The sequence below is a fragment of the Rhinoderma darwinii genome, chromosome 3, assembly GCF_050947455.1.
Source record: "Rhinoderma darwinii isolate aRhiDar2 chromosome 3, aRhiDar2.hap1, whole genome shotgun sequence".
NCBI lineage: Eukaryota > Metazoa > Chordata > Amphibia > Anura > Rhinodermatidae > Rhinoderma > Rhinoderma darwinii.
This window is the reverse complement of record NC_134689.1, coordinates 133864952-133879436: the sequence shown is the minus strand read 5'-3', so window position 1 is coordinate 133879436 and position 14485 is coordinate 133864952. Positions and strand designations below refer to the sequence as shown.

General features: G+C 41.8%; 1 protein-coding gene across 1 annotated transcript in view; it reads right to left on the bottom strand.

Moving 5' to 3' along the window:
* Positions 1 to 14485, bottom strand: part of LOC142750387 (dynein axonemal heavy chain 3-like) — a 1255980-nt gene that overhangs the window by 331233 nt on the left and 910262 nt on the right. The window contains exons 48-51 of the mRNA XM_075859390.1: positions 13792 to 13930; positions 9748 to 9938; positions 9252 to 9347; positions 5202 to 5393 (exon numbers count right to left, since the gene is read on the bottom strand). Coding sequence (XP_075715505.1) covers positions 5202 to 5393; positions 9252 to 9347; positions 9748 to 9938; positions 13792 to 13930 — 618 coding nt within the window. The remainder of the gene's footprint in view (positions 1 to 5201; positions 5394 to 9251; positions 9348 to 9747; positions 9939 to 13791; positions 13931 to 14485) is intronic.

Here is a 14485-nt window from a genome sequence, read left to right as displayed (position 1 = left end):
AATACACCCAGTTGTCCATTGAGAGTCATTAGCATAAATCTAAACTAGCTCATAACTTGCTCAAAAATAAAATAAAAACCACTGCTGTTATCTACATTACAGCGCCAATCAGATTATGTAGGAGATAGGGCACTTATAATCTGGTGACAGGGCCTCTTTAATGTGTGTGGGGGTTTTTTATTTCAATAAAATATTTTTTCTATGTCTGTTTTTTTAAAACTTTTATTACTACCGCCTTAGTAATGGCCACCTGCTGATTGACAGTGTCCATTGCTAAGGCGGGGCTTAGTGTTAGCCGGTGCCGAGGATAACACTAACCCCCATTATTACCCTGGTACCCACAGCCACCAGGGGTGCCGGGAAGAGCCGGGTACGATCTAGTACTTGGCCATCTGTAGTAATGGTCGGATACTGGGGCGGCTCCGGTCTGGTATTATCAGGCTGGCAAAAGGCTGGAAACAGCACCCCCCACCCCCGATAATGCTAGCCTGCTGCTGCTTTATTGTATCTGGCTGGTTATGAAAAACCCACGTCATTTAAAAAAATCAAATAATAATAATTGGAAAGAACGATGTGCGGTCCCTCCCAATTTTCAGTGCCACTGTTTTTGGCCTTCCCCAGCCTAATACTACCATCCTGCGGCCGCCCCAGTGCCCGAGCATCATTACAGATGGTCGGGTACTGGTTCGTACCCGGCTCTTCCCAGTAGCCCTGGTGGCGGTGGGTACAGGGTTAATAATGGGGGTTAGTGTTAGCCTCTTCATGTCTAACATTAAGCCTAGCCTTAGTAATGGACGTTGTCAATCAGCCAGCAGCTATTACTAAGGTGGTAATAATAAAGTTTAAAAAACTAGGACATAGAAAAAATATTTTATTGAAATAAGAAAAACCCACACAACCCTCAGTAACCATTTTATTAAGAATAAAAAAAAAAACGCTGTCATCGAAGTAGTCCTCAAATCCGACGTAGGCCAATGACCGAACCTGTAAAATAACACAAAAAAACATAATTAGTAACACATAAAGAAGCAAAACAATTATTATTCTTACCTTTCCTGGGTCCAGCGCTGGAGCCGCAATGTCAGTGAGCTGAGCCCTATATCTAATCCTATCATGTGTGATACCGTCTACTGAGTCACTGTATCTAATCCTATCATGTGTGATACTGTCTGCGGAGCTGTGTATCTAATCCTATCATGTGTGATACTGTCTGCTGAGCTGTGTATCTAATCCTATCATGTGTGATACTGTCTGCTGAGCCCCTGTATCTAATCCTATCCATAGTTTATAGGGTCATAGTGCTATAGATATGCTGTCTCCTATATACACACACACATTTTCTTGGGGGGGGGGGGGGGACATATGTATTGGGGCTATTGCCCCTGCCGTTTTAAGACCTTAGTGACGCCCCTGGCTGCTAGTGCTGCATTGTTGGGTTACTTAGGAGACCCAGTGATGCAACTGAAAGCTGCGGGCTGTTGGCCATGAGAAGTTTGCGGGGGGGGCAGTAAGAACTTTTGCATCGGGGCCCTTGAGCCTTTAGCTACGCTCCTGACTCCAGGGATGACTCCAAACCTCCAACATGTGCCCTAGATACCCTATTAATGGCCTAGCCGATTCTTTATACATCAGTATGTCTAGAGAGGTTTAGGAAAAATGCATGGGGTTTTCGAATGCATTTTTTCTATGGGTTTTAAAGCCACCTCACCATAAACATGGAAATGGACCCAAAGGGTGGACACATCTGTCCAAGTTAAGAAAGGTCACATCTGTATATATCCTTGCTATTTATCACTATTCTAAATTCTAAATTTCTTATTTGTATGTTTTTGGAGTGTGGGAGGGAAGCATTGTACTTGGAGAAAACCTTCACAAACACAGAGAGAAATTGGTCAGATTCAAAACTACTGAGCCACCGTGCTGCCCGTAACTCATGCTTTCCTGTCTTGACAAGTACAAAGTCCAGCTTGCTGACACTCAGGAATTATGGTAGTCTTAATACAGATGCCAGAAATATAAGGTCTTTTTGATGCTCACCTTTTTATTCCAAACTCAGCAGGTTTTCCCACTGTATTTTATATTCAAGAACGTGTTCCTAACTTTGAACTTTCTAACATCTCTGATATAATCCCACTGCCCATTTCATATGCTTCTCCATGTCAGGCCTATGTTATACTTCACAAACGTAGATTCTTTTATCTCACTTGAAACCATTCCCTTTGCTGTAGCAAATCTCTGAATTATTTTTCCTTTCAACAGCTGTTTATCATAATTCCCTCACACCTTGCAAACTTTGTTTGCCATCAGATGAGAGAAGCACCTATCTCATGACCCAGCCTACAAACTTAGAATCTTGTGGTTCCTAATATTATCCAAAATATGCAAAATGTTCTCAGATTAGTTTTGCACATACCTAATGAGCTAGTGAACTATGTGGAGTGAGAGATTTTTTTCTCCACTGTCACAACCAAATGCTTATAGCATACCTATCACTATAACTTTTTTGTTGCATAAATCAGTAATGCATTTGAATAAATTTAACTTTGAAAAATCCCTATTAGAAAAATGTCCTTACCTTCCAGCAGCTTGTAATTTTCCTTTCCCTACCTACAGGTTCTCTGTAAATCTTCAGAAACCTTTTCATTCACACAAAAATCTGTCTAGATTGAAACAATAAATACTAGACATTGAGTGAGGTGAAGAGGGAAGGCAGCAGTAGTATCTCTCCCTTAGGCCTCATTCACACGAGCCGGTCCAATGCAACTGACACGCGCTCTGTAAAAAACGCGCACGTTTGAATAGCCCCTTTGAATTTCATGGGTCAGTGTGCTGTCAGTTATTTCAAAGAACAGCACGCTCTCCGTAAATACGGATCCGACGGCTACGGATACACATCCGCAGCCGTCCGCAATTGCGGAAACGCCCAGAGACTTCTATGGGCAAGTCCGTTCCGCAATTTAATAGAATAGGACATGTTATATAATTTGCAGATCATCTCTACAGCCCAGGCACATATCCGTAAATATACGGAAAGGTGTCCGTGGTCCATAGAAATGAATGGTTCCGCAATTTCATCCATAATTACAGCCTTAGTGTCTGTATGAGATTCATGCTGTGAGAGGGGAGAAGGGAGAAACGGCCTCAGCCTGTATGTGAGATTGCAAGATGGTGGTTGAGGTTGGAGCAAAAAAAGGGGTGACATCTGATTAACTCACAGCACACAACACAACTCAGACATCACACTACGAAGAGCCGTCCACTCAGCAAGTATGGAGAGAAAAAAAGTGAACTTACAGAAAATAGAAGGAAGGAAAAAGATCCAAATAATATCTAGCTGTTCCAATACACATACACAACTACATCTACATATGTCAGGAGTGATTTAGATTTTTGTTTTGAATTTTGAAAAATATCCTTTTAAGTTTGTGCTACTGCAGTGTTTCCCAAACTGTGGGCCACAACCCCCTGGGGAGTCGTGTGAAGACCTCCGTGGGGAGGCGAGCCATTCACTAATGTCCCGGTTTCAACTGTATCTGCATCCTTGAATTCAATGCTGGAGCAAGGAGCTGACAGCTCCTTGCTCCAACATTCACTATGCTGTGAGCGGTGAGCTGTGAGTATCTCGGAGCAGACGGGCGCGATGTAGTGACATCATCGTGCCTGTCTGCGATGAGCCATACACTGCACAGACCGGAGGAGCAGAAGGAACTCCTCCACCCTTTGTGGGAAAGGGTATAGGTGAGTATGTATTTTATTATTTTTATTACGCACTATTTGGGCTGTGTTGAGGCAGCTATGGGGGCATTATACTGTGTGGGGGCAGCTTTTGGGCATTATACTGTGGGTGGAAGCTATAGGGGGCTTTATACTGTGTGGAGGGCAGCTATGGTGGCAGTTATGGGAATATTATACTGTGTGGGGACAGCTATGGGGGCATTTTACTGTGTGGGGACAGCTATGGGGGCATTATACTGTGGGGAGGACAGTAATAGGAGCATTATACTTTGTAGGGGCAGCTATTGGATCCGTATCCTGTGTGGGGGCAGCTAAAGGGGTATAATACTGTGTTGGGCAGCTACAGGGGCATTATACTGTGTGGGGCAGCTATGGGAGCATTATAATGTGGGGGGCAACTCTAATAGCATTATACTGTGTGGGGGGAAGCTATAGGGGCATTATACTGTGTGGGGGCAGCCATAGGGGCACTATACTGTGTTGGGGCAGATATAGGGGCATTATACTGTGTGGGGGCAGCTATGGTAGCATTATACTGTGTGGGGGCAGCTATAGAGGCATTATACTGTGTGGGGGCACTAAGGGGTCATTATACTGTGTTGGGGCAGCTATAGGGGCATTATACTGTGTCGGGCAGCAATGGGAGCATTTTACTGTGTTGGGGCAGCTATAATGGCATTATACTGTGTGGGGGCAGCTGTAGGGGCATTATAATGTGTGGAGGCAGCTATAGGGGCATTATACTGTGTGGGGGCACTAAGGGGTCATTATAATGTGTAGGGGAGGCACTATAGGAACATTATTCTGTTTGGGGACAGCTATAGGGACATTATACTGTGTGGGGCAGATATAAGGGCATTATAATGTGTAGGGGCCACTAAGGGGTCATTATACTGTGTGGGGGGCACACTCAGATGTGTTTCACCCCCCCCCCCCAGTGCTAAACCCCTAGCTATGCCTCTGATGGCCACTGATGAATGGGTCGGGTCACAGGACCCACCATCAGCAGCCATAGTCGGGCCTCACCAATGCACAGCAGCAGGATACCTTCAGCAGGCCCCATCACCTGCCCGCACAATTTTCGTTGTTTTCGATGTTGAAGGGACTTATTTTTAGAATAGAGCTAAGTAGCGGCATCTAACTACGAATAATGTTGACATACGTCAAGACGAAATGGGGCTAAGTACTGTGGTGAGGGGGGTCCCAAACAAAAGTCTCAGCCAAAAGTGGGTCCCGGCCACTGGGAACCACTTGGGGAACCACTGCGCTACTGTATATTGCTGTAATGGGAAAAAAAAGTCACTTTTGCAATGATTTGGATTTTGGTGCCTTGGTCTCTCAGTAACAATAGGTCTTCTTTAAATAAAAAAAATTAGGACATCATACTGTATTTATCCTTAAAAATGGGACAATTTAGAAAACGGACTTATACTACAAGCATAAGATCATAAAATGCCATATTTCACCTGAAACCAATCAATTGTGCAGCAGTTAACAAGAGATGAATAATGCCGAAGGTGGTCACGAAAAGCTTCTCCGGTTGGACTAAATGCTAGTACAATATGTAGATTCCTTCTGATACCATCTTTAAATTTACTGTAGAAGTCAGACGGCGTACTTTCACTTTGTATTTCATGAGTGGGCAAATGCTGGCGCATCTATAAAACAATAATAAACAACGACATCAATTTAGGTTTTTCAATAGCTGTTGCATCACATTTTCCTGATCATACAACACTCATCTAATGTATATCACCAACTAAAGAATCCCATCCTAGCAATAGCATTATTAACTAAACTTCTCCTGCCATAAAGGTGTAAACATTTCTATTAATGGGTAACGGCTAATACCACACATTGGGGTGACTGGTGTTTTATAAGAGTAAGATGTGACACATTCATTAAGAGGTGAACGCCTCCTAATAAATGTGTCGCTTCTTTTGGCCGGCCATGTGCCAGTCCAAGCCACATAAAATTGAAAAAACACTCACCTCACTGCTCCGCTTCCCCATCGATCCCCTCAGGCTCTCACAACGTCATGAGTGCTGCATCACATACAATGTTCTGACACTGCCCGGTGTCGGTAACTTTTATGAGTTGCAGCCTGCTTTGAAAGCATGAGTGGATATATATATATATATATATATATATATATATATGAAGAAAAATTTTCATTTTGTTGTCCGATGGGAAAGGGGGTATATCAAAAGGATAACTATTCTAGCATGACAAAAAAACTGCAATATGTCAACCCACGCAGGGCTATTTTTGAAGCAGGGGTCTTTTTTCTATATTTCTACACTTGGTGGATGCTGTCGCCTTCTTCCAAAAAGTCTGCTGTGTTTGGTCCTGAAGGGATTTCTGGACATTGTGACTTTGCATCCCTATTTTAGCCCCTAGAGAGGGAAACTCAAATTAAAGGAGTGTGTTGTGGACACTGTTGTTTTTTTCAGGGAAGGGGGAGGGTAGTCCGACGGGGCACAAGGAGATGGGTTAGATTTCCAATGTCATTTACTGCCTTTCTGGTGTGAATTATAGTAAATCTTTAGGCCCCGCACACTTTTGTTAAGCAACTCCTCTTTTTACGTTTGTACGTCAGAAAACTGACATAGAAAGTTTTTTACATTTCCCAGAGTGTTTTTTTTTTTGCTGATTAAATTAAAAGGCACCATTACTTTATGAATTGCATTAAATGAGTATAATTCTTGATCATACTGCAAGGAAGATTCCTAATTCTAAGGGTATGTTCACACGGCCTATTTTCAGCCATTTTTCGGGCCGTAGATGGCCGAAAAACGGCTGAAAAATCGGAAGCAGAACGCCTCCAAACATCTGCCCATTGATTACAATGGAAAAAACGGCATTCTGTTCCGATGGGCCGTTTTTTACGCAGCCGTTTTTCCCATTGTAAGCAATGGGCAGATGTTTGGAGGCGTTCTGCTTCCGATTACGGCCCAAAAAACGGCCGAAAATAGGCCGTGTGAACATACCCTAAGACTGGGTTCATGTAAAAATTACGCTATGGAACCCACCCAAAATCTGTACCAAAATCCACAATGAAATTCACATGAATTTTGGTACAGATTTGTTGTTTCAGTGCGGAATTTAGCCTAGTATTTTATTTCATGCATTTCAGATAAACAGCAGATCTGAAAATCCACAGTATGCCTAGAACCTGTGGTGGAATTTTTAGGCCATGGGTGAATGGGGTTTGTTAAAACAAAGATACTGTACTTTGTTGTGGAATTTAAGTGCAGATTCTGCAACCAAAATTTCGCAAGAAATTTGTGATGTGTGAATCCACCCTTAGGGTAAGAACATACTAGGCGTAAATACTGCAGATTTTCTGCAACAATTTAATTGCGGGAATTTTACTAATTAATGCAATGAATTTACCAGTTACAGCCAAAAATAATCTATGCTTATATTAATGAGGTCAAATGAAAAAAAAAAAAAAAGGCTCCTGCCAACAGTTGTTTCTTTCCTTTTCAAAGTAATGTACACCTTACCAAAGATGTGAAACAGCTGTTGGTAGAATACTTTGGTCATTGAGGCATAACATTTTTACTTGCTCCAAATAAAAGTTTATATACTAATCCTATTTAAAAGATTTGCCCATGAAAGTGTATGTATAAGACATATATGTCGGCCTTCTTGTGGCAAACCGGTTTACTTATAATTACAAAATAGTGGTGACCAACACCAATTATTTGAAATAAAAACAAAAACATAAAAGTGTGGATTAAATAGTAAATGATTAATTAAAACTGAAAAAGATTAGTCAACTCAAGTATAAACCCTGCTTTTGGTGGATATTTCCTATTTATAAACTATACGAGCAGAAAAACTTTATGGTTTGCATGTGGAAATTTGAATAAAAATTTAGAAACTTCAAATACTCAATTTCCTATTTCTGTTTAGTCAAGCCTGGTAATGTAGCCAGAATTAGGGTATGTGCACACGATAACTGCATTTACGTCTGAAATTACGGAGCTGTTTTCAGGCTTTCGCGTTTTGTGAGGCGTCAATTGCGGCCGTAATTTGGAGCTTTTCTTCATTGGAATCAATGAAAAACGGCTCAAATTACGTCTCAAGAAGTGTCCTGCACTTCTTTTGACGAGCCGTCTTTTTTACGCGTCGTCGTTTGACAGCGACACGTACATGACAGGTCGTCGGCACAGTACGTCTGCAAACCCATTCAAATGAATGGGCAGATGTTTGCCGACGTATTGGAGCCGTATTTTCAGACATAAATCAAGGCATAAAACGCCTCGTTTACGTCTGAAAATAGGTTGTGTGAACCCAGCCTAACACTACAGCAGAAGCGGTGACTAGAAATTATGCTAGACACGTGTTACTGGTAAACTTCTATATGTCCTTCTAGACTGTGTGTACTTGTAATGGCGCCCCCTGGTGTTCTTTTGATTCTCTCTCAGTATGTCTTCCTAATGTGTCCAGTGTCGGTCCCACATGCTCAGTACCACTTCCTGGATCCTTTTGTACACATGTGGCAGAGAAATTCCTGCTGTTCAGGAAGCCAGTCAATAATAATCATAGCGCTAATAGCAGCTTCTTCTCACCAGAACTGAACGCATTATGTGGATGTTCTGAGAGAGCAGAAAAATATACGGCGCACCATAGTATGTAAAAGCAGTATCTAGACACTGCAGCATTTTAAAAACAAAAATGACAATTGAATTAGTTTTTTTAGCGTGATCTGATAAATGTAATATTTAATTATGGGACAACCCCTTTAAGTGTTTGCATAAGGGATATAACATCAGGACCTCCTGTCAGTCCAGTAGAACTATGAGAGGTCCAAGTATTCCATCTGTAATACAGGTCTTGCAATGCAGCCACCTGAAATGAACCTTAGACTGGTCTAAGTAGACTCTGTAATGTACCTAAACATTTTCTAAAACACATAAATTTAGGACACATTCACACGTGGCGGAATTGCTGTTGGATTCCGCTGCAGACAGTCCGCAGTAGAATTCTGCAGAAGCCGTTTTTTTAATTTCTTTATATACATTTTTAGGAAACTTAGTTCAGACGTTGCAGAAAATAACTGTGTGGAAATTAGGCTGCGGTGCAGAATTTTTCCTCCGCAGCATGCTCATGACGTTGCGGAGAAGAAGCGGAATTTCACTGCGGATTTCAGCCTTTGCAGTGCAAAAACTGAAATCTGTGGCAAGTCGGCTGTGATATCCGCAACGTCTGAATTACCTGTCAAATATGCAAATGTTGGTGCAGATTCATTGCGTAAATGCACCGAATCTGCACCAACATTTGCAGCGGAAAAATTCTGCCACGTCTGAACGTGCCCTTATAAAGCATAATTTTGTAGACATGAACTGTAGTGCAGCATTATAAAGGTTAATGTTGTTTCCGTAAACTTCCCCAGAATCTACTTTGTTATGTTCAAAGAGTTTCTTGTATCATAAAATAATTCTGATGTCCTCCTGCCTCCCTGTCTGTGAGCACCTCTGAATGGAGCGCAATAAAAGAAAGATGACCTTTTCCATGACTTCCAGTTTTTCTTCATTATTAAACAGGGAAGGAACATCACCAGTGCTCAGGATCATGTTGATGTCTTCCAAAAATGACTCATCCTATTGCAAGAAAGAAAATTACCCATTTACAATTCAAATAATGAATCTCAGAACCGAAAAAAAAATATCTTTCACTATTAATTTATTTCTTGTACTTTTCCTGTGCAGTTATTTGCCAAACACATTTATATATTGAAGTCCCATCGTTCTTCATCTACTTTAACGAGCGTTCATGAAACTACTATCATTCTCATAATGGGCATTTTGAGGACTAAAACAGGCAATTTACCGAACAGCTTTGTAGAGTATTGATATTAGAGTTTTGTGGCAAAATACCACTATGTATGTAAGTAGCTATTATTATATTCTGCATTACTGATCATATATTAGTTTTATGGCCACGCACTCGCATTTTTCAATTATTTCTTACCAGGTTTACATTATCAGTGTCTTACTGTACCTTTATTTGATGATCAGCAAACAGAAACACAGTTGGTATCCCATTCTGTCCAGCAGCTCTCAACACCTTTTTCAGATCATCTCTCCATTCACTAACTGTGTATGATTTCAGAATACTAACTTGATAGACTTCAATGTCTGCCATGAATGCAGCAAGTTTTGTAGCAGACTGTCGACCAGTCCCCCCAATTCCTGATTATAATGAGGACATACAACTTAAATAATAAACTCAATTTTCATTGTTACTGTGCTATGTAATAGTAGCAAAAGTAATAATGGTAATAATATTGATAATAATAAATATTTTTTAGTAATTATTAATTGTAATTTTATTAATAATTATTTTTTACAATGCGTAAAATAATTCCACAAACACATGAATAAGTAAGGCAAAGCTATTTAGTTAAAGGGTGTACATCTTTAAAGCATATTTTATTGATCCAACCCATTTTAAATAGATATGAGTGGATCGATTTTTTACAAATTGAATTTCCCAAAAGTTTGTTGGATCAGAAACGTTTGGGATTTGTCCCACACAAATCTTTCAATATGGTGGCCGCCATTTTAGAGATCAGAAGATATGACGACAAAAAGTTAGAAAAGAAGGATCACATGACCTCAGGCGTCAGCCTGCTGGGCTTCCCCATAATGCCTTGCAGGCAGCTCTCCTTCTAGCACATCAGGAGGGGTATAGGTGTGAGTCACAGATGTGCTAGTGGATGACAGTCATATAGCCACTATAAACAGCCCTAACAGGTAATGCTGGTTCTTTGTTGGGATACAGAGAGAAGAGGGAGAACGTCAAGCAGAAAGTTAGTAAAACACAGAATACAGATAGATAGTGGATTAGTGTGAGTGAGTCTGTTTCATAGTAAGTATAAGAGGATAGACAGAATAGATTTACAATAGCTGGATAGAAAGATAGATTTTAGAGAGAGATAGGAGTCAGTCAGTGTCAGTGTGTAAGGCCTCATTCACACGACAGGGTTTCCCGGCCGGGTGCCGGCCGTTCATAAATCGGCCGGCACCCGGCTGCATTAGGAATAATAGACCCCTAATGGGGCTATTCACACGACCGATTCTTTGACGGTCAAAACTTTATGCAAACCGGCCAGGCAAAATGGCCGATTTTCCCGGCCGATACTCGGGCTCGGGCGGGACCCGGTCGTGTGAATCCCGCCTTAGTTAGGGAGACACGGGCAACCATTGCTGTGAGTGAGTGCTGTGCAGCAGCTATACATTAATTTGTGAAAAACAAATCTTCATCACATCATTCATAAATCTTCAATAATATTAATCCTAGTGCTAACCGCGTGCCGCTGCCTTATGAAAAAGACGTCACGGAAGTGACATTACTCCTTGTTTTACATATCTATAATAGTGTCACCAAAAAATGGCGTATTGTTCTGCATCAACAATTTATGCAGCTTCATTATATTTCAGTATGTGTCCAAGTGACATTTTTAAGCCATTGCTTCTTCATGTTCCAAGACAATCAGAAACTGTCACCGGCACATGTAGTCATGACAGAGGAAGTGGCGGATAATATCCATATATCTATCTATCTATCTATCTATCTATCTATCTATCTATCTATCTATCTATCTATCTATCTATCTATCTATCTATCTATATTTTTGGACCATTTTTTTATTTTAAAAGGTATAAAAAATCTGACAGTGCAGTGTGGTTTTAAACAAGACTGGGCCCCATAGCAAACTTTTGACTGGGGCCCCCCCCCTCCCCTGGGTGTCACACAACCCCCCCCCTTGTTGATAGTGCCTTTTTTACAGCCCCCCTGTAGATAACGCCATCCATACAGCCCCCCCCTCTGTAGATAGCGCCATACATTCCCCTGTAGATTACGCCATACAGCCCCCCTGTAGATAACGCCATACAGCCCCCCTGTAGATAACGCCATACAGCCCCCCTGCAGAGAACGCCATACAGCCCCCCCTGTAGAGAACGCCATACAGCCCCCCCTGTAGGGAACGCCATACAGCTCCCCCCCTGTAGGGAACGCCATACAGCCACCCCCCCTGTAGGGAACGCCATACAGCGTCCCCCCTCCCAAAAAAATGCGACCTACAGTGTGTCCTACAAAATACATGTATCCCCTCTCCACAGGATCTCCACAGGATAAGGGATACATGTGTGATCGCTGGCAGCGATAGGGAGAACGGGGGACCGAAAGTCCCCTGAACTTCTCCATGACAAACCTCTGACTTCCGGCGTCTGCGCAGCTCAATAAAAATGAAAGGAGCGCTGGTCACGCATGCGCACAAGCACGACCGGCGCTCTATTCATTTCTACGGAGCTGCCGACACAGACCCCGGAAGTCCGAGGTTTGTGATGTAGAACTTCAGGGGACTTTCAGTCCCCCGTTCTCCCTATCAATGCCAGCGATCACACATGTATCTCCTGTCCTGTGGATATCCTGTGGATAGGGGATACGTGTCTTTTGCTCTATTTTGCGCCTTCAGGACCAGACACCGTTTAGCCATTTTTAGCACGTGTTAGTTAAATGGCTATAACTTTTTTATTTGTTGGGCTTACGACGTGATTTTAGACAATGCAGGTTTCATTTTGTATCGTTTTTATACACACCTTTTTTGCTATTTTAGAATTTTTATTCATAAAGTTTGAAAATAATAGTAAAAAAATAAGCTTTTTTACATTTCAGCTATTTTTTTTTTGGTAATAACATAGTTTTACCCAAAATAGACCTTTTATTTGTGATCGTCATTGTCTACCGTAAATTTTTATATATTACATGTCTATATTAGGGTAATTGGGTCAGCGCTAGCGTTACAACAATGATTGGCGGGGGGGAACGTTTTTTTTGGGGGTGGGTATTTTATGTGTATTTATTATTTACATTTTTTTTGCACTTTACTTTATTATTTTTTTATTACTATGGTCTGTTCCCCAAAGGTCAAAGAAGACCTTTGGGGAACTTTATATATTTTTTTTCTTTCTTTTACTCCATGTTTTTCCACTGTAACTGGAGCTGCACAGCAGCCCCAGTTACTGGGGAAATCAGCCCTCTCATAGTGACGATTGTCACTAATAGGGCTGTGCTGGTTCTAGTAAGACCCAGCAGCAGTCTGCCACTAACGGCACCCGGCGATCATGTGAGTCACATGATCACCGGGAGGAATAGAGACAGCGCCGCTGCTGTCTCTATTCCTGTACACAGCGCGCATTGAGCGCTGTGTACAAGTGATCAGAGAAGACAGAAGCAGCGAAAGCTGCTTCTATTCTCTCCTCAGGGTCCCCGGCAGTCACTGACAGCCGGAGACCCGACATTCAGCTGCCCGATCGCGCGGGCAGCAAGTTAAAACCCGAGCCGTAGAAAGTCTATGGCTCGGGTTTTAAGGACCCTGACCGCTGGCCGTAAAAATACAGCCAGCGGTCGGGAACCAGTTAATGGCAGAGCGGGGAGATACCTCCCTGCTCTGCCGTAGTGTTCAGTGGCGTCCCGCTGTAGCAGCCATAGCGGCTGCTAGCGGAGCCTCTGGCCATGGTGGGGGCCCGTGCCGGCGGGCGACACGGGCCCCCTCATGCCGCGGGCCCCGTAGCAGCCGCTACTGCTGCTACGGCGGTAGTTACGCCACTGCTCAGAGTGTCATACACAACTTATCATGGCGCTTTCGATTCACTGAGAATTTGTTCAGACCAAGTTGATTCTGACGGCCAGTTTGATTGTATCGTCCCTAAAATGAATTTCGGGAAATTCGCTTATCTCTAATTTTAAATAAAATAAAAGAAGCAACATTGCAAAACATTTTTAAAAATATTGTACGCTTTATATATGCTGCTCCTATGCAGATATATGTGTCTCCTTGGTTGCAGACTAAGGTATGTATTCTAATCCTGCAGGCATGAGTTATACAGTTTTTTTTCTTGTGATTTACCATGTGTTAAAAACATGCAGTGTAACTTTAATTCAGATTGTGTGCACTATACTAAACTAGTGACTAATAAAAAAATTTAAAACATGACAAATCTCAAGCTCTATAAAATGATTAATGCAAAATCTTACCGATAAGTAAAGCATGTCCGCATGGTAGTTTCAGGATTCTGCTTATTCTAGAAATATGCTCAATGGCAAAGTGAAACATTACCAGATTCATTGGTGTCTTACTGTGCTTATTGTACTGTTGTAAACAATGCTGCATACACTAAAATACAGAACAAAATCAGCAATACAAAGAACATAAAAGAACTATAGCAAATATATTAAATACTTACAGCAATATATTAACAAAAGCATTATGCAGTTTCAACACATTTAGGGCTCATTCACACAAACGTTAAAACAACGGACGTCACGCGGACGCATGTATTTCAATGGGGCCGTTCACACGGCCGTTGTTTTAACGGACCGTGTGAAGGTTCCGTTGAAAAATAGAACATGTACTATTTTCTTCTGTTTTCACGGATCCCTTTATAGACTCAAGTCTATGGGGATCCGTGAAAACGGGACCCGTACGGGTGAAAGTCACAATCTAAAGTCCTTATCTGTATGTTTTTGGAGTGTGGGAGGAAACCCATGGATCACATACATATAAACTCTGTGGCGATGTTGCCCTTGGTCAGATTTTAACACAGCACAATGCTAACCACTGAGCCACCATGCTGCTCCTTACATTATAAGCTAATAGCTATTGAAAAATAGCATGTTTATATAATTAGAAGAGCACAGACTCTTCTGTAAGTCATGAGTAGCTGATATA